Source organism: Entelurus aequoreus, linkage group LG23 (genome assembly GCF_033978785.1).
Source record: "Entelurus aequoreus isolate RoL-2023_Sb linkage group LG23, RoL_Eaeq_v1.1, whole genome shotgun sequence".
NCBI classification, from domain to species: Eukaryota; Metazoa; Chordata; class Actinopteri; order Syngnathiformes; family Syngnathidae; genus Entelurus; species Entelurus aequoreus.
Window position 1 is genome coordinate 10,294,898 of NC_084753.1, and position 24,000 is coordinate 10,318,897.

Genomic DNA, 24,000 nt, shown 5'->3' on the forward strand with positions numbered 1-24,000 from the left:
TGGTCAAAATTGGAATCTAAGATATTTAACACTTTACAGCCATCTGGCAGCTAAAGTGGATAGCGAACCCAAATGTGTCACGTTTCAAGTGTCAGGTAGACCGTGACGAATGGGGCCATATTAATGCCTTTCCTACTATAGATCATTATGAAAATGTTAAAAACAGAAAAAAACTACAAAGAGTACCAATACTTTAGAATAATATGACTCAAGTAAAAGTAAAAACTAGTCATCAAAATAATTACTTGAGTAAGAGTAAATAAGTATTCTGTGAAAAAACTACTCAAGTTTTGAGTAATTTGAGTTTTTTCTGATTTGTTTACCAGATATTTTTTAATGGTTCTTTGACTACAATTGTAGTTGGTGTGTGTAAAATAAACATTAATTTAAAATGTACTGCATTTAGAAGTAGAATTCCTGTAGGCTAAAATGTAACAATTTCTACTGACACAATTGACAGCACATGTTATTTCTACTAGTTTAAAAATAATCATTGAAGATTTGTGCTGCCTTGTCTGACGCCACGTCACTTTTTTACCATCAGTACGTTTCCATGCTCCAAATAAGTCTGATTTGTCAAATAATTATGTTTCTTCTATTTTCACAGCTCCATGTGCAGTTCTAGTTTCCGAGCGCTTATCTCTAACGTGACTGATGGCCATACGCAGTGTGCCTCTCGTACACTAGGGGCAATTGTGGTCATTTCAGCTTGTTTAGCTATGTTAGAACGTAGTAGAAGAAGAGAATGCTACATGCTAATAAGCTAGCGAGAATAACTCTCAAGCTCCAGATTTAACAGATAGGTAAAACTTTCCACTGCTATTTGATGTTGTTATCAATGTTTTAATGTGTTTAAATGACACTTGTGGTTATTAGGATCACCAGATACATACAAAAAGATCGCTTTTGTAGTCAACTGTTTTAGGAGGTGCCTGCTCTACCAGTTGTCTCAAACAGTGATTAAAGTGTCTTCTTTGGGAACTTTCTGACACTTGTTAAAAAAGTAGGGTTCTATTTCATCAAATACTTTAAACATACTGACCTATTTGAGCTTCCCGCAGCTGTACTTTGTGCTTGTTCGGTAGGTGAAATGGACGTCACCTGAACTTACGTTGGACTGGTCAAACAGAGTCACGTGACTTTGCCTGCCGGAAGAAGGCTCGCTGACAAATCAACACGCCTTAATCAATAGATTAAAAATACTTGTGGTATAAAACGAACGGAATTAAACTCAATATAACGGAGTAAAAGTAGCGTTTTTTTTTTCTTCTCAAAAATACTCAAGTAAAAGTTAAAAGTATGTTGCATTAAAACTACTATGGAACAAACTTGATAGTGGAACAAAATAATGTAAATCTCTTTCTGTGTTTAATGTAAAAATCCTGATAATGAAAAGATGACTGAGGAGAATAATTTCTTTATCATTGGTTTAATTCAGTGGTCCCCAAACTACGGCCCGCCAGTGTCCAAAATCCGGGCCGCGGGAATTCCCAAGTTTATATATATATATATATATATATATATATATATATATATATATATATATATATATATATATATATATATATATTAGTCATCGATTCGTTGGATCTATGCTATGCGCATGCGCAGAGGCAATTTTTTATTTATTTATTTTAATTTTATTTTTATAAACCTTTATTTATAAACTGCAACATGTACAAACAGCTGAGAAACAATAATCAAAATAAGTATGGTGCCAGTATGCTGGTTTTTTTTCAATAAAATACTGGAAAGGATAGAAATGTAGTTTGTCTCTTTTATCCGATTATTAATCAATCAATCGAAGTAATAATCGACAGATTAATCGATTATCAAATTAATCGTTAGTTGCAGCCCTACTATATATATATATATATATATATATATATATATATATATATATATATATATATATATATATATATATATATATATATATATATATATATATATATATATATGGGACAAATGCAGAGGACAAATTTCACCACATCTAGTGTGTGTGTGACAATAATTGGTACTTTAATCTTAATCTTAATCTTAATATATATATATATATATTTATTTATTTATTTATTTATTTTTTTACTCCTGGGGTCTCCAAGCCACACAGGCAAATCATATTTTCTAAAAATAAATTTTCCCATCGATAATGAGCGAGCGACAAGTGCGTGCTCTTTCAGTCAATTACTGCGTGAGGAATATATATATATATATATATATATATATATATATATATATATATATATATATATATATATATATATATATATATATATATATATATATATATATATATATATATATATATATATATATATATATATATATATATATTTTTTTTTTTTTTTGTCAAAAAGTTTGGGGACCCCTGGTTTGAAAATATGGCTTTGTTGTCACCAACATTGAAAGTCAATTGTTGTATTGTGAAAATAGGGGGCACATATTACACATTTGTACCTTCTTTCTGCTTCTTTTCATTCATATTTTACCTTAATGTTATGTGATTGATTTATTGTTATTGTATTCCTTTGTCTGATTTTTTAAAGAATGAAATAAATCAATGAACTGAAGTCCGACAAGTACAATTTATCCAAAAAGTTACTTAAGTAAATGTAACAGACCCGCCTCTGGTGATTATAACATACTTGACCTACATAATTGATTTAACGGTGTTTTATTCCACTGCATTGCATTGTGTTTATACATTATACATTTTAAATATGCGAAACGGTAGACATTTTGTCCGTCAACAACACAGCCCAATGAAACCCAAGTTTCTCAAAAAACAAAGTATTTCCAGCTCTGCCTTGTCCCTGTGATGGAGTCACAAAGACACGCATTAATGTGTGCATAACTGTGTGTTTGTGTGCGTTCAGGGAGGAGGGGAGAGAGACAATGCGCACAGAAATTCGAGGATATCTGTTCTCTATCAGAATGTTTCAGGTAAGGCAAGCCTCCAACGGAAGGGAACAGAGGTACAAACAAGAGAAGGAGGACGAGGAGGAGGTGTTGCAGTTAGTCTGCCACATATCACCAAGTCTATGCTGAAAAGCATCTTTGTTCCCAAAAACAATGTCAAAATGTATCCTGGGTCAAAGGAGAACACGATCACAGCAAGAGGAACTCGGGTGGAGGACAGATACATTTTGAAGCATCAGTGCGGGCGACATGTGGGCTTGATACTAATTTCAAACTTTATTAGAAAGCTGCCTCTCCGCCCAATGCTGAGAGACCGAAATTAGTATCAACACGTCTTCATGTCGGCGACCAGTGGCCCCATGGCTAAGTGTAACTTCGGTTCCAAGGTAAATTCTGGAAAAAAGGGAAACTCCTTCTGCAGCTGACAACTAAGTTGAGCCCGCACACAAAATAATCTCACAAGAATTTAGTAGGAAATGATAGGTTTTATATTAAAAGTGTGTGAAATAACGCTAAAAAATGCTGCGTTGTGTTATGCGGCAATAATAAAAAGGCTATCAATGGTAAGAAAGCGAGCGTGTGATCCAGTTAGCAAGGCCGCCATTGAAGGGAAAAGGCAAAAAAAGTGATGATGGCCATAGAACCGTCGAGTCGCATAATTGACATCTATAAAGTTGTACAGTTCAGGCAAAGTCTGCCATCATAATAACAACAAGATCTGAGTTTGTGTAGCAGAGTTATTAACGTTTTGTGGCGAACCACCGAAGCCAAGTTTGGCGCCATGCCACGCCCACATGTAATGGCCTAGTTTAAAAGTGTTCATAATTTATCATCGCCTTAATGTGTAGTGTCTGTCATCCTAACCGTGACTCATTTGTTCCCTACGAGGAGTTTGTTAAAGTGCAACCCCTTTTTTTTTCGCTGAAAATTGGCCAAAAACCATCAGAGCCAAGTTTGCCGTTAGCCACGCCCACATCTTATGACGTTGGCAAAAAGTGTTCGTCATTTTTCATTGCCTATATGTGTAGTATCTGTTGTTTCGAACGCGACTCATTCGGTCAAATTCCCTAGGAGGAGTTCGTTAAAGTACGACAACTTTTTTTCGCTTAAAATTGGCCAAAAACCATCAAAGCCAAGTTTGGCGCCATGCCAAACCGCATCTTATGCCGTATGCTAATAGTGTTCGTCATTTATCATCGCCTAAATGTGTAGCATGTGTCATTTTAACCGCGACTCATTTGGTCAAAGTCCCTAGGAGGAGTTCGTTAAAGTACGACCACTTTTTTTCGACAGAAACCGACTTCCTATTCGTTTTCAGGTACATGTTTTTTTATGACTTTTACGTGCTTCCCGTCATTATGGACGTCTCTAGCGTATTTCGTGGCGCTAAGTGAAACTGGTGGGAGGGGCTAATTTTTGTTTAATTTTAAAAGGTGGCGCTAGAGAGACAATTTTGAAATTTCATTTTCGGGACCCCCAAAATACGACATTTTTCGCCAGACCTAAGGCGCTTGCAAAATTTGGGGAGTTTTCATGGATGTTAAGGGCCTCTAATAAAGTTAGCAATAATAAAAAAAACATTGCAAGTTCAATAGGGCCCTTGCGGTGCGGGGGCCCTAATTAGGGGTGTCCTGACCTGAGTTTGACATTGGTCTGAAACCCGCAAGAAAACATCTGGAATTTAGTCAAAGTCATTTACAAACGGTAAGCATGCTAGGCTGTAGGCTGCTAGGAGCTAGCAGCTGCACAACAGCTAAGCACATAATAGCACACCAGCTAACACGTGTTAATATAACCAAGTACCAAAATAATTATAGTTGCATACTGCTTACACATACAAAGCCTCCAAAGTTTTACAAGTATCCAGTAACGAACGTGTCCGCATCGTTCGACTTACTGTGTCGTGAGCTTAACTTCATGAATTACTGTGACCAAAAGCAAATTACTATCCCACTTCAGCTTAAAGACAGCCTAAAGTTATTGTTTTTGATACTTACTATTGTTTTCTTTATTAAAAATTCCTAACCATCCACACAACAAAACAATATAATTATAATCAAATGAGTTGTGCTGATATCGTATCAACATTGGTATCGACCAATACCCAAGGCTACAATATTGGTATCGTACAGGAAGGGACACTCCTAATCTGTATTTTACAAGTTTTAACATTGATTAATTTGTATTTTTATGTGGTGGACGGTTTGACACTGGAACAGATTATTTGGTATAATCAGACGTGTTGAATAGTGCGCGTAAAGATGTGACGTCTGGAGGTCTGGATTCGTTTATGCCTCATTCCAGTGAGAATCCTGCGTGGGGGGGTTGGTTAATTTATCCAGGACTAGCTGCAGTGTGCTCAAACAACCACCAGGTAGCATCTGTGAGCAGATAATACTGCATCATCTATTTTTCTTTCGGACTTATCGAAATAAACACCATTTTTCACTCACGCGGAATGAGGCAAAAACTAACCCAGACCCACAGTACGTTGTATTATTTGTATATATTTTTAATTTTTTTTCCTATGCTTTGTACCCTGCGGCTTATAAAACGTGCGGCTAATTAATAGATTTTTCTTCGCTGACGGCCATAATGCAAATAGTTTTTATTAAACACTTGCAAAGGCACTTATTGTTTGTGCTACGGCGCCATCTTTCGGACGAGTCCACACACTACAGGTGCGGCTGTTTAAAGCTTAGAACCGGAAGTGCCGTTCAGTCCTCTAGCCGTCCATAGCGTTTCTACTCGTATGGATTCTTCATTCAGCACTCCATATAAATAAAACAATTCGTACTTACTAAACCGTCCCATGTTTGATGTCTGTAGGATTGTATTCATGCATATTTGTACGTGCTATCGTAATGTATAAAAGCTAGCGTCTACTTTACTTTAATTTATACAGGAAGTATTTCGTTTTTCTGCAAAATCCTACTAAATTCTCGTGGGCTCCAGAGGGGGGGCTTTCGTTTCTCTCCGATCTTTTCTAAGTTACACTTGAAGCTCCGATGGGACATGATGCTAGGAGGAGAAGCTCCCCGGAAGCAAATCAAAGAAGGAGGGCAAAGGGGGCGAGGGGGGGGGGGGGGGGGGGGGGGCGACTAGACTCGAGCAAGCACAACCTGACACACTCATCCCACCTGTATGTCCCGAGTCGCACTCCTCCAGGTCCTCGTCATCGCTGGAGCACTCGGCCGATGAAACGATGTCGTCCGTCGTCTGCGGACAAACAAGGCAGACATGAAACATGGAGGATACCCACTCGGGCTGTGACTCTTTGGGTACCACACCATTTGATTCGATTCCATTCTTGTAGGTAACGATTCGATTCAGAACCAATTCCTGATTCCAAATCAATACTTTTTTTTCATAACATTAGGTGTCAGTTCTATGGTTAACTACATTCTTCCATAAAATAGATAAACAGCTGTGATAAATGTCTATATTACTTAAAAAAAAAACGGTTTTGTTTAATAAAATTCTACCCAAACATTTAATAAAGTCAAATACAAATAAGAAAACAGATATGATCATCTACATCAACATTAAGATTGGATTTAGTGTCTGGCCAGTAGGGGTGTCAAAAAATATTTCAAACTATTCTTAATAGATTAAAAAACAACAACAAAAAAACAAATCCGGACTATTAGCCGCTACTTTTTTCCCTACACTGCGGCTTATATAACGGTACGGCTATTGTATGGATTTTCTTTTCCGCTGACGGCCATACTACAAATAGCTTTTTTACAAAATGGTGTGTTATCGTTAGTTTTTTGGCGCCATCTTTTGGACGACTTCGCTCACTGCAGGTGCTGCAGTCTCCATGTTATGCTTCCAACCGGAAGTAGAAGTGCCGTTCAGTCTTCCAGCCGTCCATAGCGGTTCTACTCATATGGATTCTCCATTCGTCTTTCCAAGCAAGGTTTGTAAGTTTTAAAATATAACTAAAACAATTCATACTTACTAAACCGTCCCATGTGTGAATTTTTTATCCCCCCCCCCAAAAAAAAAAATCTGTCATGTCCAGCCACTTTATTAAATTAACTAAACCAGTTTTCTTCTAAGTAATATAGAAATTGATCAGAGCTGTTTATTTATTTTATGGAGGAATGTAGTTAATCGTAGAACTGGCACACAAAGTTTTTTAAAAAGTATCGATAATTGATTTTAAACCGAATTACTGGACAGGACAGAAATATTTTTTTTTTGAATGAATCACAATTTTTAATTGTCACTATTCTCTATAGATTGAAAAATAATAATAAAATAAAATAAAAAAACAAACAAAAAAAAAACTATATATATTTATATATAACGGGACAAGCGGTGGAAAATGGATGGATGGATGGATGGATATATATATATACACACACACACATATACTTATACTGGACAAGACAGATAAAAAACAATTTTAAAAACCGATTTTTGAATTAATCGCGATTCTTAATTGTAACAATTCTCCATAGATTAAAATAAATCACAACTAGTTTTTTTATAAAAGAAAAATAATAAAAAAATACAAAAATTAAAATAAAATAAAAAAAATATATATATATATATATATATATATATATATATATATATATATATATATATATATATATATATATATATATATATATATATATATATATATATATATATATATATATATATATAAACTATATTGGACAGGACAGATAGAGAATTAAAAAAATAGATTTTTGAATGAATCACGATTCTTAATTTTAACAATTTTTTTATTGATTAAAAAAATATTTAAAATTTATTTTAAAAAATATCTATTTTTTGCATATATATTTCAAGATGTATACAAAACATATATACATATATACATACTTAAATTATATATATATATATATATATATATATATATATATATATATATATATATATATATATATATATATATATATATATATATATATATATATATATATATATATATATATATATATATATATATATATATATATATATAATATATATATAATGGACAGGACAGAAAAAAAATCTGATTTATTTTAATCGATTAAGAATTGTTACAAATAATCACAAGTCATTTGAAGATGGATTTTTTTACAGCCCAAGTATCCATCATTCATATCTCTGTGCTCGCAGGCCCTCCCGCCTGCCCTTTTTGACGTTTACATATTACTGGGCGCTCCATCATATTTCACAGTGTTTATCGTTCTTCACTTTATGGGCTTTTCCAGCAGGCTGGATAATTGTTTTCCTTCAACCCCCACCGATCATTATTTACCTCCTTCGCTCCGTACGATCAATAACCCCGGCAGATCACCGCCATTCTGTTTAAGACCTCCTTCCATCCGTTCTTTCGGGGGCAGACCAAGACGACACGAGGGGGGTGCGGAGTATTTCAAGCCGCGCTGGGCGGCCACTGTTTATTGGAAGGAATCAGCGGGGCAATAAAACAGGTGGCGTCACGTGGCGGGGTTATGGAATCACGCCATTGATTGAGTTTTGTGGCGCCGCATGCGAGGGGGCTCTAAATATCATCGGCTTTGACAGACTAATGAAAGGCGCCCCCGCCGCACCTCGGCGACCGCCTTCACTAAAACCAACAAACAGCGCTCCCAGCATGCAACACTAATGCGTTTGTGTACACGCCGCACCCCATCATCAAGGGCAGAAATGAGGCCCAAAGTGGCGGCTTGAAGTGAAATGGATGTAAACCTTATTTATTGAAGGCATGGTGTGAACGTCCTGGTTATTGCTTATGATGATGATGATGATGGCAGGGGACACAAAATTACCTCACAATTTTATACCCTTTCCATGCACATTTTTTTCACTGAGGGCCCCACACTAAAAAAATCAAAGCACGCGGCAGCCATTTTGATATTTTTTCAAAACCAATACAATATGTAAAAAATGTTTTACCTTAATAAAGGCCTTAGTGGCCACATACGTGGACAGCACCTTTTAGCTCTTATTTCCAAAATTGTGTACACTACTGAATTGGGGTCTTATGCCGACATATGGACACTTATACTGCTATCTGGTGGTGTCAGAAGAGTATAACACACAATGGAATTTGGAAAAAAAAAGTGTAAAAAAAAAATTAGCATGTCACCACACATGAAGTACACGTTTGTGTACTTATGGACTAATTACATCATATAAAAATATGATTTTTAGTTTGTATTCTAATTAGGGTCCAATAAGCCCAAATAGCAAAGATAAATAAAAAAAAGCATGTAAACAAACAGCTTGGGCCTTAAGAGGTTAAAGCACTGCTTCTCAATGATTTTCTGTTACGCCCCGACCAAACTTAAAAAAAGAAGACAAAAATCCCCCCTTCCCAGCCCCACTCTACATCATTTGTCCATAAAACTGTTGTAAGTACACTTCTGCATAACATTGTATAGAAATATAGATCATCTTACAAGAAAGAATAATTGAATTATTGTTTTTCGTCTGTTACAGAAAAGATTTAAAGGGCGTTAATTGCTGGGAAAATTACATCTTTTGTGACCCTGATTTAAACTATTAACATTTTTTTGACCAACTTAAACCATTTTACACTGAAAATAAATTGAATAAACTCAAATAATAATACATTCAAATTGATCAGCAACATTGAGTCAGGAGCTCAATAAATAAAACACTTTAACCTAAAAAACTAAAATGAATACAACAGATTTTTTTGTTAAAACAAAATTGAGTAATTCAGGATTAATGGCTACTACGAGCACAATTTGTAGCGTACAGATTTTAGAAGCGGGGTTAGAAGCATGATACTGCATGATATTGATAAAGCATGTTCCCCAGGGTCACCCTCCAAATCGTAAATAGATATCTAACAATTGAGTCAACAGATGAGGGTATAAAAATCTATAGGGTATATAAATCTCATTATGCTCTCCAAAACATCCAAAAAGCGCCAACAATGCTCCATTTACATGTCGCGACCAAATATGAACCAAATATGCACTGCAAAAAGTCAGTGTTCAAAAGCAAGAAAAAAATAAATAATTTTGGGGTATTTTATTTGACCTAAGCAAAATTATCTGCCAATAGAACAGGCTTGTCAAGACTTTCCAAAACAAGTAAAATTAGCTAACCTCAATGAACCCAAAAATACCTTAAAATAAGTATATTCTCACTAATAACAAGTGCACTTTTCTTGGTAGAAAAAAAAAGAGACCTTTTTGCTCAATATGTTGAAAAATATTCTTAAATGCTAGTGCCATTATCTTGACATAATGATATTCGCTCGGCATCATGATGTTTTTTTTCATGCTTGAAGTAAGAAATTATTACTTTAAAAAAGTAGTTTTATACTTGTGAGTGTTGATGACACAGCTTTGCAACAGTTGATATTCTAGTTTCAAGCATGTTTTACTCAATATAGGTCATCAAATCTCAGCAACAAGCTGTAATATCTTACTGAGATCATTTAGGACCAAAACCCTTAAAACAGGTAAAACACTAACATAAAATCTGCTTAGTGAGAAGAATTATCTTATCAGACAGAAAATAAGCAAATATCACCCTTATTTGAGATATTTAATCTTACTTCGATTTCGGTTTTTGCAGTGTGAGTGATATTGTTATTATAAGCGCTAACGCAGACGGACTATTTTAGCGGCGCATTGACAGCAGTGGGCTAATGCTAGCTTACGCTGCTATTGTTGACTCACGGCTGCTTCTGCTTTATCTCAAACTTGCTAAAAGTAAACTCTAGATTATGATTCATGCATCTATCACCTGCTGGTAGACAAATGTGACCATGGACCGACAGGCTAGTCCACTTTCACATCCCCCGGGGTGGCAAATAAGATTCCATACCATCTGATTTTTTGTATCTGGTGCCTTTCACACTGCTTCCTGAGACTCTTAGGACCTCCACCTGAGCCTGAGCGGCTGCAATCTCCACTTCAAGCTCAAATCTCTCTTTCCTTTTCCTTATTTCCTCCTCTTGCTGATCCAGCTCTTGCTTTTGTTTGAGCAATTTTTGACGAGCGAGAAGAGCAGCCATTTCAGCCTCTGCTTTGACACGTGAAGAGGAAATAGAAGAGTTTGAAGTTCTTGAAGTCCCAGTTTTTGATCCATGATTGTTGCTTACAACATTTGAGATGCTGTCCTCTGGCTGAATGTCATCATGTACTACTTCACATGTGGCCTTCTCCTCAACATTGTCATTTGGTGCATGTCCTGAGACTGGTCTCTTAGTTTCAGAAAGCCACTGTATCATATCCTCAATAAATCCTTTGTTGTATTTATTGATGCTTGCAAACCACACTTTTTGTTTATCCTTTTCCACCTCAGGTACTATTTCCACCAATGACTCATGCAGGGAAGTTGTTTCCTTATGTAATTGCATTAAAATGTCCAGTTGAGTTTACACCTGTGAAACATTTTCATCATTTTCCATGAGCTTCTTTAAAACAATGATGATACATTTCATTTTATTCACTTTTACTTGGCGTTCTTTTTGAAGCTGTGGTAATCTGTAAATGTCCTTGCCTATTTCTGTTGTCTGCACTCCATGTTCACTCTCTCTCTCGTTCACAGTATGGAGTGCAGCTGACGCAAGGCAGCAGCACACACCTGACTGTAATTAAAAACAGCCTATTTAACCAGGCTGCTGACAACCGGTGAGCGCCGGAACTTTGCCATTGCTTCCATACGGTTGGTCGTGCCAAGAGGACTCTCTAGTTCGTGTACTTTTCACCTCAGGTTGGCCCGTATTAATCCTAGCCTTGTCTAGCGTTTTATTTTTTGTACCTAGTCTTATTACTTCTCTCATGAAGTATATTTTTCCTAGCCTTGTCTAGCGCTTTTAGTTTTGTGTGTTTGTTTTCTCTCAGTAGTTTTTTACATGGTGTGTTGTGTGTTTTCCACCATCGCCTTTTGTTTTTGCTACCTTGTGCTTCCGCCTAATAAAAAGGAAGAACAATTGTAAACCCCAAATTCGTCTCTGCATCCTTGGGATCCACATCACCAACTCCTAACAGAAAGTTCCGGCCAAACTATGGAACCCGCAGAGACAGACTCCTGGAAAAGAGCATTGCAAGGCCAGGCTCAAAGGATCAACCAGCAGGGGGACCAGCTTGACCACCTGAGCCGAGGTCTACAGGGGATGTCGGAGCGTCAAGACGCCATGTTGGAGCGAATCAACATGCTGTTAGCCACCGTCGTACCCACCTCGACCACCGTGCCTGACCAGGCATCCACCCAGCCTACACAACCCGCTAGTACTAGCAACATACGGCTTTCCCGACCCGAACGTTTTTCCGGGGAAAAGGAAGACGTAAGACAATTCCTGACGCAGTGTGAACTTCATTTTGAGCTAAACGCTTCCGCTTTCACCTCTGAGCGGGCTAAGGTAGCGTTTGTGATCTCTCACCTGTCTGGCCGTGCTGGCACCTGGGCGACTGCAGAATGGAACCGTCAGACCACCTCCAGCTCCACATACGCGAACTTTTCCAAATCCTTGAAGCAAATCTTCCAACGACGACTCCCAGGTAGAGAGGCAGCGAGATCCCTTTTCCGGCTGCAACAGGGTTCACGACGGGTCGCGGATTACGCGATCGAGTTCCGCACCATGGCGGCCGATTGTGACTGGGGTCCCTCAGCACTATTGGACGCTTTCTTCCTGGGTCTCGCGGACGAGATTCGTCACATGATGATCCCGCTGTCACTCCCGACGAATCTGGATGATCTCATCGAGCTGGCGGTGCAAATCGACTTCCGCCTATTGGAGGAGAGGAGGGATCGACTAGGAAGACAAGCCCCACCTTGCAGCCAATCAGCGCCTGCTAGACCTGCCATCTGCAAGACGGAGCAACTCGAAGACAACCCCCCTTCATGGCAGATAGATGAGCCGATGCAACTGGGAGGCCGCCGACTCACCGCCGCCGAGAGGGAACGTCGCGTTCGCCTCCAACTCTGCCTATACTGTGGAGGCGCTGATCATCTCATCTCCCGCTGCAAGGAACTGCCGCGCCCCGCCGCACGGCCACGAGTGCGCCCTCACTCGCCAGAGGACACGTCCACCAGAGGTCGCCGTTCTCCTTCGTTGGCCGCAGGCAGAATGCAGCTAAAAGGTACTCTTTCTTGGTCTAACCAACAAATAGACATTTGCGCTCTCATTGACTCAGGAGCAGATGATAACTTTTTGGATTTTGAGTTCATGAGACTCCATAAGATTCCTGTTGTCAAACTATTTGTGCCCAAGAGGGTGTATTCTCTTGATGGGCGCCTATTAGCCAGCATAACCCACCAGACACTCCCACTCAACCTGCGCTTGTCTGGAAATCATTGTGAGAAAATAATTTTTCTTGTTGTGCCATCACGGTCCGCGCCCGTCATTCTAGGGTTAACCTGGTTACATAAGCATAACCCGCACATAGACTGGCCTCGTTCGGCCATTATTAATTGGAGTGTAACCTGCCACACACATTGTCTTCGTTCCGCAGCAGGATCTCATACACCGCCACCTACCGCTGTTATAGAGAACATAGACTTGACAAACGTGCCCAAGCACTACCATGACTTAAGGGCGGTGTTTAGCAAGGATAGAGCACTCTCACTTCCCCCCCACCGACCCTACGATTGTGGCATTGATTTGCTAGCCGGGGCGGCGTTACCATCGACCCGTATGTACAAGGTATCTAACACCGAACTCAAAGCACTAGAAGAATACATAAACACATCTATAGCTGCCGGCCTCATTCGCCCTTCGACCGCTCCTGTTGCCGCTGGATTTTTTTTTGTCGAAAAGAAGGACAAGTCCCTACGGCCTTGTATAGACTACCGCACTCTTAATCAGATTACTATCAAGAATAAGTATCCTCTACCACTCCTTGATTCAGCTTTTACTCCATTACAATCAGCGAGGTTTTTTACTAAACTCGATCTACGTAACGCTTACCATCTTGTTCGCATCCGAGAGGGGGATGAATGGAAGACCGCATTCAACACTCCTCTCGGACATTTTGAGTATCTTGTCATGCCGTTTGGACTTACTAATGCACCTGGCGTTTTTCAGGGTTTCATTAATGACATTTTTCGGGACATGACAGGTCGTTTTCTCTTTGTTTACTTGGACGATGTATTAATTTATTCATCAACATTTGACGAACATGTGCAGCAGGTTCGGTTAGTCCTTCAACGATTGCTCGAGAACAAACTGTTCGTCAAGGCGGAAAAATGCGAGTTTCACTCATCCTCCATTCCATTCTTAGGTTTTATCATTGAGGAGGGTAGACTCAGACCGGATCCCGCTAAGGTAAAAGCAGTAGTAGATTGGCCCACTCCGGTTTCCAAGAAGCACCTTCAGAGATTCTTGGGCTTCTCTAATTTTTATAGGCGATTTATTCGTAATTTTAGTCGCGTCGCTGAGCCACTTACGAGGCTAACCTCTACTAAGGTTCCGTTTGAATGGGGACCCGAAGCCAATTCCGCGTTCTTGAGGCTGAAAAGGTTGTTTACTTCTGCCCCTGTTCTGTGTTACCCTGACCGTTCTCTCCAATTTTTTGTTGAGGTGGACGCTTCTGATTCAGGTGTAGGGGCCGTACTCTCCCAGAAATCTACCACCGACCAGAAGTTGCACCCCTGTGCTTTCTTCTCTCGTCGCCTATCCCCTGCTGAGAGAAATTATGACATTGGCAACAGGGAGCTTCTGGCGGTCATTTTGGCCCTTCAGGAGTGGAGACATTGGCTGGAAGGGGCGGAGCAACCATTCATCATCTACACAGACCACAAGAACCTGTCCTACTTAAGGACCGCACAGAGACTGAACCCCCGCCAGGCCAGGTGGCAACTATTTCTGACCCGTTTTAACTTTATCATCACTTTCCGACCTGGTTCTCAGAATGGGAAGCCCGATGCCCTGTCCCGTGTCTACTCTTCATCCTTTGAGAATTCTTCACATGAACCAATTGTTCCCCATACCCACGTCATTGGGGGACTCCAGTGGGACATCGAGCGGCAAGTCTTGGAGGCCCTGAAGTCGGACACATCTCCTCGGGGCTGCCCACCAGGCCGGTTGTTTGTGGTTCCTCGGCTCCGCTCCAGCGTTCTGGATTGGGCACATGGGTCGAAGATCGCTTGCCATCCAGGTATTCGTCGCACCAGCTTTGTCCTCTCCCAGCGTTTTTGGTGGCCATCCATTCTGGCAGATACGAAGGCGTTTGTGGCAGCATGTCGGATCTGCGCCCGGAACAAGGCATCCCACCAGGCTCCAGCAGGACTGTTACACCCATTACCCATCCCCTCCCGCCCGTGGTCACACATAGCTGTGGACTTTGTCACAGGACTACCCCCCTCCGAGGGTAATGACACTGTCTTGACCATTGTGGACCGGTTCTCGAAGATGGCCCACTTCGTGGCCCTCCCCAAGCTGCCGTCAGCTCTTGAAACTGCCCAATTATTAGTGCTCCACGTTTTCCGGCTGCACGGCATCCCCACTGATGTGGTATCCGACAGAGGACCACAGTTTTCCTCGGCCGTCTGGAGGGCATTCTGCAAATCTCTGGGGGCCTCCCCTAGCCTGTCCTCCGGCTACCACCCTCAGAGCAATGGACAGACCGAGCGGACCAACCAAGACCTGGAGGCAGCCATCCGGTGCACTTGTCATCAGCAACCTTCGACCTGGTCTGAGAATCTCCCATGGATCGAATACGCTCACAATTCCCTCATTAGCTCCGCCACCGGCCTGTCTCCATTTCACGTCGCCTATGGGTTCCAACCACCAGTTTTTCCTTCTACCCAACCCAGTGCCGACGTCCCATCTGTTACTGCACACCTACATCGGGCTCACCAGGCTTGGCGCAACACCAGGGCGGCGTTAAGAAGAACATCGGCCAGGAATCAACTCTTAGCCAACCGCCATCGCACACCAGCCCCACACTACCTGTTGGGACAGAAGGTCTGGTTATCGTCTCGGGACCTACCATTGGCCACCGAATCTAGGAAACTGGCTCCCAGGTTCATTGGACCATTCCCCATTGCCAAGATCATCAATCGTGTTGCAGTCAAGCTCCATCTCCCTAGATCTCTCAAGTGCCATCCTGTTTTTCACGTGTCCCGCATCAAGCCTGTCTCATCCAGCCCGCTCAGTCCTCCGGAGGTACCGCCTCCTCCACCCAGGCTGGTTGATGGTCACCCAGCATTTACTGTAAACACCATCTTGGATGTGAGAAGAAGGGGAAGGGGTTTCCAATACCTGGTGGACTGGGAGGGGTACGGCCCAGAGGAACGGTCATGGATTTCTAGATCGCTTATAATTGACAAGGACTTGATCAAGGACTTTTACGTTCGATTCCCAGACAAGCCAGGTAGGCCGCCAGGAGGCGTCCGTTGAGGGGGGGGTACTGTGGTAATCTGTAAATGTCCTTGCCTATTTCTGTTGTCTGCACTCCATGTTCACTCTCTCTCTCGTTCACAGTATGGAGTGCAGCTGACGCAAGGCAGCAGCACACACCTGACTGTAATTAAAAACAGCCTATTTAACCAGGCTGCTGACAACCGGTGAGCGCCGGAACTTTGCCATTGCTTCCATACGGTTGGTCGTGCCAAGAGGACTCTCTAGTTCGTGTACTTTTCACCTCAGGTTGGCCCGTATTAATCCTAGCCTTGTCTAGCGTTTTATTTTTTGTACCTAGTCTTATTACTTCTCTCATGAAGTATATTTTTCCTAGCCTTGTCTAGCGCTTTTAGTTTTGTGTGTTTGTTTTCTCTCAGTAGTTTTTTACATGGTGTGTTGTGTGTTTTCCACCATCGCCTTTTGTTTTTGCTACCTTGTGCTTCCGCCTAATAAAAAGGAAGAACAATTGTAAACCCCAAATTCGTCTCTGCATCCTTGGGATCCACATCACCAACTCCTAACAGAAGCTTCTCCATTTTGCACACCAAGGCCTTTTCAGTGAGAATGATTTTTCTTTTCACAGTTTCATTGAAATCAATTTCCTTTGCATTTGAACCAGCTTTTGATCCATTCACTTGTGAACCAGCTTTTGATCCACTCATCTTGACATCCAGCAATACGTGCACCACAAAAGTTCAGAGAGCATATGTCACAATCCACATTTGCATCATGAATCCACATCCAACTTTGCTGCTTTGTTTTGGCACAAATATGGCTCCATACATGAATCCACTGTTGCTTCCAAATCCACACTTTATTTCAGGCTTGACCATCAGCAATAAATGCATCAAACTTCCACATCCAACATCACTCCTTTAAAGGCCTACTGAAATGAATTTTTTTTTTTTAAACAGGGATAGCAGATCTATTCTATGTGTCATACTTGATCATTTCGCGATATTGCCATATTTTTGCTGAAAGGATTTAGTATAGAACAACGACGATAAAGATTGCAACTTTTGGTATCTGATAAAAAAAAGGCTTGCCCCTACCGGAAGTAGCGTGACGTAGTCAGTTGAACATATACGCAAAGTTCCCTATTGTTTACAATGATGGCCGCATGAAGTGAGAGAGATTCGGACCGAGAAAGCGACAATTTCCCCATTAATTTGAGCGAGGATGAAAGATTTGTGGATGAGTAAAGTGCAAGTGAAGGACTAGTGGGGAGTTGGAGCTATTCAGATAGGGAAGATGCTGTGAGAGCCGGGGGTGACCTGATATTCAGCTGGGAATGACTACAACAGTAAATAAACACAAGACATATATATACTCTATTAGCCACAACACAACCAGGCTTATATTTAATATGCCACAAATTAATCCTGCATAAAATCACCTGCGTGTTTGTTATGCTAGCTCCTAGCTCCTCTGCTAGCTCCTAGCTCCATAGAACACGCCAATACAATTCAAACACCTGATCAACACACACAATCACTCAGCCCAAAAGACCGTTCACCTAACCCAAGGTTCATAAAGCTTATATATTTAAAAAAAGTTACGTACATACGCAAAAAAAAGTTGCGCACATACGGTCAAGCGATCAAATGTTTAGAAGCCAAAGCTGCATACTCACAGTAGCACGTCTGCGTCTTTGTCATCCAAATCAAAGTAATCCTGGTAAGAGTCTGTGTTGTCCCAGTTCTCTACAGGCGTCTGTGTATCGAAGTCAAAAGTCCTCCTGGTTAGAGTCTCTGTTATCCGAGTTCTTCCATCTTGACTGCATATTTCGGGAATGTAAACAAAGAAGCGCCGGCTGTGTACTGTTGTTGCTGACTACGTTCAAAAAATACGTCCATTTCGCACCGACAACTTTCTTCTTTGCTTGCTCAGCTTCCTTCTCCATAATGCAATGAACATGATTGCAACAGATTCACGAACACAGATGTCCAGAATACTGTGGAATTATGAAATGAAAACAGAGCTTTTTCGTATTGGCTTCAATGTGGAAGGCATACCCGTGTTCCCCGGGCTACGTCACGCGCATACGTCATCCTCAGAGGCGTTTCGAACCGGAAGTTTAGCGGCAAATTTAAAATGTCACTTTATAAGTTAACCCGGCCGTATTGGCATGTGTTATAATGTTAAGATTTCATCATTGATATATAAACTATCAGACTGCGTGGTCGGTAGTAGTGGCTTTCAGTAGGCCTTTAATGCTGAGACTGATTAATTTGTGCCTGGTGGCCATGGAGTGTATGACTGTCAAAGTACATCTAAGTCTCATTTAACACAGCCGAATGAAAGGAAAGTTACTGTTGATGTTGGATCTCAAATAATCCAGCAAAGGATGCCTGGACTCCCAATGGCTACTATTGTGAACAGTAATGCTTCAGCTTCTCAATTTACAACAAATTCCCATGTTCAGATGCCAGTCATTAATGACAATAACAATTTGCTATCCATAATGGTAAGGCAAAATGAAATTTCTGCTCTACTGGCGCGACAACAGAACATCTCTCATTTGCCAAGGAGAGAAACCCAGGTGTTTGATGGAAATCCTCTTCAATATCATGCCTTTATGAGATCTTTTGAGCACAATGTTGAAGAAAGGACAGGTGACGCTGGAGACTGCTTGCACTTCCTGGCACAATACACAAGAGGACAACCACATGAGCTTGTTCAAAGCTGTCAGCGAATGCCTCCAGACAGAGCATATCAAAGGGCTGAGGCTTTATTGGAAGAGCATTTTGGGAACGAACAAAAGATTGCTTCTGCTTATTTGGACAAAGCACTATCATGGCCTTTGGTTAAAGCAGAGGATGCAAAATCTCTTCAAGCATATGGTCTCTTCTTAAGAGGATGTTGTAATGCGATGGATGACATACAATACATGTCTGAGCTTAACATGCCTGCGAACATGCTGATGGTGATCAAGAAGTTACCATATAAGCTGAGAGACCAATGGAGGACGGTAAGGATACAATGTTATGCAGAGGTGTACTTATAACAATTTTATAGAGAAATTATACTATTTATAGTGGGGGGCGAAAAATGTTTTCTTCTTCCTGGTGGGGTGGTCGTACATAAAATAATTGAGAAGCCCTGAATTAAGGGTGTCGTCATATTGTCCAGGTTATTCAAAATCCCATTTTAATTTGTTCATTTCTCCAATATTTATTCTGGATTATCACATCTGTTAGTTTTGAATAACTTCAGCGACTATTTGTGGGGTTAAGGGTATATTACTTTGATCAGTGATTCTCAAACTGGGTACGGGCTCCATCTATGAAATATTCAAACACAGTGTGACTGTTCAAACTGTGTGTAATGTTACAGTGGCCACAAATATGACTTGTTAAATAAAACCTCTGCCTTGTTTTTAATGAATACTTAGGCCTACCGCGCTACTGTAGTCTAAAGTTGGTTATTATGGTGGTCTTTGGTGAAAAAAGGTTTGAGGACCACTGCCTTAGACGTGGGAGGAAGTAAAATTCTATCATCTCGCGTGTCTGCTGGACTCATGTGTGGTAAACGTACAGATCGTCTTCCAAGTACTCGCAGCGAGCGGCCTTCTTATCAAAGTGGCTGATTGCTTTCTGAGAAGTGCGAGGGGGCGTCGGAAGCCTTTTGACGACGCCAAGAGAAAAAACATGGGGCTCGTAAGGGCGCAAAACGCCACGGCTTTGAACGGGCGCAGTGTAATCATCTGGTTGGCTAGCAGGACTACAAAAGCTGATTTCACAGCTGGAGAAATCCAATTCTTCAAATCTCCATTCCACATACTCTGCTAGCAAAACATGTGTGGTTTTTTTTTGGTGTAATTATTATTCTCCTCAAATGCTTTTCTTGTCATTTTTGGGAAGACCCTTTTCTGTCCACATACTAAAAGAACCCCTCACTGCAGTGAGTGCCAGAGTATGGCAGGTAGGAGTGTCATTTTTTATTTATTTATTTTTTTCAAATTAATCACAATTCTTAATTGTAATGTTTCTAACTCATTCAATACAAATAAAAATAAAAAAACAATTATTTTTGCATTGAAAATTGCAAGTGTAACAGAAAATAATAAGCGGTCTATGGTCCTTTTGGAAAAATCCAGAAAACTGCCATTCAGTCGAGGTGACTTTTCCTCTTTTATCCACAGTTTCTTCATTTTGACTTCCTCTTCTCACTCCATGCAAAGACTCAACCGCCAGACAACCATAATTGATAGTTGATACTGTTACCTGATTGGCTGTTAGTGTGTCACTCCCACTGATCAGTGATCACTTCCTGCGTTGCTCGGTTACCAGAGAGCGAGTGTCTTTGTTCGAGCAACCAACCTTGCTTTGCAACTTCCGGTTTCTTCCGACAAAATTTTTTTTTTATAGAATGCATTTGTCTATCGCAATATACTGTATATTTTTTTCCATAACTTGAGTTGATTTATTTTGGAAAACCTTGTTACATTGTTTAATGCAGCCAACAAAATTAGGCATAATAATTAGAGATGTCCGATAATGGCTTTTTTGCCGATATCCGATATTCCGATATTGTCCAACTCTTAATTACTGATTCCGATATCAACCGATACCGATATATACAGTCGTGGAATTAACACATTATTATGCCTAATTTTGTTGTGATGCCCCGCTGGATGCATTAAACAATGTAACAAGGTTTTCCAAAATAAATCAACTCAAGTTATGGAAAAAAATGCCAACATGGCACTGCCATATTTATTATTGAAGTCACAAAGTGCATTATTTTTTTTTTAACATGCCTCAAAACAGCAGCTTGGAATTTGGGACATGCTGAGAGAGCATGAGGAGGTTGAGGTGGGGGGCGGGGGGTAGAGGGTAGCAGGGGTTGTATATTGTAGCGTCCCGGAAGAGTTAGTGCTGCAAGGGGTTCTGGGTATTTGTTCTGTTGTGTTTATGTTGTGTTACGGTGCGGATGTTCTCCCGAAATGTGTTGGTCATTCTTGTTTGGTGTGGGTTCACAGTGTGGCGCATATTTGTAACAGTGTTAAAGTTGTTTATACGGCCACCCTCAGTGTGACCTGTATGGCTGTTGACCAAGAATGACTTGCATTCACTTGTGTGTGTGTGAAAAGCTGTAGATATTATGTGACTAGGCCGGCACGCAAAGGCAGTAAGGTTTATTGGCGCTCTGTACTTCTCCCTACGTCCGTGTACACAGCGGCGTTTTAAAAAGTCATACATTTTCCTTTTTGAAACAGATACCGATAACTTTGAAACCGATACCGATAATTTCCGATATTACATTTTAAAGCATTTATCGGCCGATAATATCGGCAGTCCGATATTATCGGACATCTCTAATAATAATGTGCTATTTCCACGACTGTATATATCGGTATCGGTTGGTATTGGAATCGATAATTAAGAGTTGGACAATATCGGACTATCGGCAAAAAAGCCATTTTCGGACATCTCTACTGTATATTGATATTGTTTTATCACCCAGCCCCAACATATACTCCGATAAGAATAATTGTGCGTCGACCAAAATTCGGGTAGAAAGTTCAATTAATTGGAGTTTTTGCCAAAATGACTTTCATTTCAGACACCATTGCAGTAATAAAACAAAAAAACACTTATGGTAATTGATTCATATGTCCCTATTTGTCGTGGTTTACCTGACACATGAAACGTGACAAATTGGGGGTTTGCTGATTGGCAGGAGATTAACATCTTAAAATGTGTTCTCTGGCAATTCCAACTTCGACCACAGCGTCAGTTGCTATATAGAGTGGCGCTTTCCATCATTTTCAGCAGACTGCATTGCAACATAATTGAATTATAAGCCCATGTCTAGTCCACAGGCTCCCCCAGGGCCAATAAAAACTGAGTAAAAGCTCAAAGGAACAGAGTACATTCCACTGACTCGTTACTTGAACACACCACAGTCATATGAATGGCCTTCAAACACGTTTCTACCCTAAAAGATGATGGAAACAGTGAAACAATGCCTTTTTTTTCCAGAAAAAAACACAACATTATGGACCTTGTAGCACTGCCACTATCGTACATTGTTTGCTTTATTTACACTGTTTTTTTGTGCGGACAAAAGAAAACATTTTCCCGCAACGCTTCCATGGCAGACAGTTGCCATGGAAACGCAATACGGTTGCACGCGGAAGGATCAAAGTGACGACGAAAGGGTGAATCAAAGACAGAATTCAAAGCAACTTTTTCTTCCCCGAGGTGCTCCTTGGTCACCTTGGACTCTTCTATTTTCCTCACAGTGTAGCGAGACTTTAATAACTATCCGGCTAGTTTCCCCTCCTGTACGGAGTGGACACGCTACTTTTAGGGGCCGACAGTCATCGTCGCGCGGGACGTTTCGCCTCCCCGCTGACGACGTGGCTCGCGCGCTCGTTATCGTGTCCGATCTGAGCGCGGGCAGGCCGACAAGGCCCGGGCTTGTATTGCGAGGGGAATCGATGGCAGCGTGCCCCCCCTGCTTATCTGTCACACTGCCATAACTTGTTCTGTCTCGGCGCCAGATAAGGACAGAAAGAAAGGGGGCGGGCGTAAAGACTGACGGTGGTAGAAATGACACCACAGGCTGCGAGATAAAAAGGAAATCATTAAAAAGTTGTTCTCCGGAAAATACAGTTCAATTATTTCGAGGGAACCTTGTGCTGTGCAAGATCCTATCCTGTTGGATTTATTTTTCATTATTATTCATATTTTTATCTAATTTTATTAATTTTTTTTAGTAAATATCCCACACTTTTCTTTGGTAAAGTAAATCTGTGCACTTTTCACACTTTTAATCACAGTGAAACTGAAAGTTAACTTTCAGTTTCGATTCCCATAAAGACAGTGCAACTTACAGTAAGTGGACAAAACATGGAAGGAGGGCGAGCATTTTGATAGTTTGGTTCGCTCTCTCAGCGCGGGTATTGCTGTTGTTTGTAGTTTTTTGTAGAACAAATTCTAGTCACTAAATATCAGCTTTAGACAGTTTAATAATAAAAGTATATGGGTGGACTCTTCCCTTCTAAAAGGGAAGGGTGCTAATACCATCCACATCCACAATATCATTTGTCGAAATGGCTGGACGGGACAGATATACAAATTATATATATATATATATATACCAGTGGTTTTTAACCTGGGTTCGATCGAACCCTAGGGGTTCGGTGAGTCGGCCTCAGGGGTTCGGCGGAGGTCAAAACACACCCGACTCATCGTGTAAATACAAACTTCTCTCTATCGGTGTATTACGGATACGGCACCAGCTGACTGGTTTGCAGGTGTGTAATTTGTTGTGAGTTTATACAATGTGTTGGTTTTGTTCTTTGAACAAGGTGATGTTCATGCACGGTTCATTTTATGCACAAGTAAAAAAAAAACATGGTAACACTTTAGTATGGGGAACATATTCACACTTAATTAGTTGCTTGTTAACATGCAAATTAGTAACATATTGGCTCTTAACTAGTCATTATTAAGTACTTATTAATGCCTTATTCGACATGGCCTTATTATAACCCTAACCCTCTAACCCTGACCCTGACCAAATAACTCTAAATGAAGTCTTTATTACTTAGAATATGTTCCCCTAGTGTCCAAATAACTCTAATATAAGTATTTGTTACTTAGAATATGTTCCCCATACTGAAGTGTTACCAAAATATATATAACTTTGTCTTGAATTTGAAAAAAAAACACATTTTATTTTTCACTAAAGAAGGGTTCGGTGAATGCGCATATGAAACAAGT

The 24,000-nt window shown here is 40.5% G+C and overlaps 1 protein-coding gene across 2 annotated transcripts in view; it reads right to left on the reverse strand.

Annotated features, from left to right (window-relative positions):
* The window catches only part of LOC133640407 (neurexin-3b), an 869,211-nt gene that overhangs the window by 25,763 nt on the left and 819,448 nt on the right, over positions 1-24,000 (reverse strand). For both annotated transcript variants that reach the window (XM_062033799.1, XM_062033798.1), the window contains one exon: positions 6,063-6,141. In XM_062033799.1, coding sequence (XP_061889783.1) covers positions 6,063-6,141 — 79 coding nt within the window. The remainder of the gene's footprint in view (positions 1-6,062; positions 6,142-24,000) is intronic.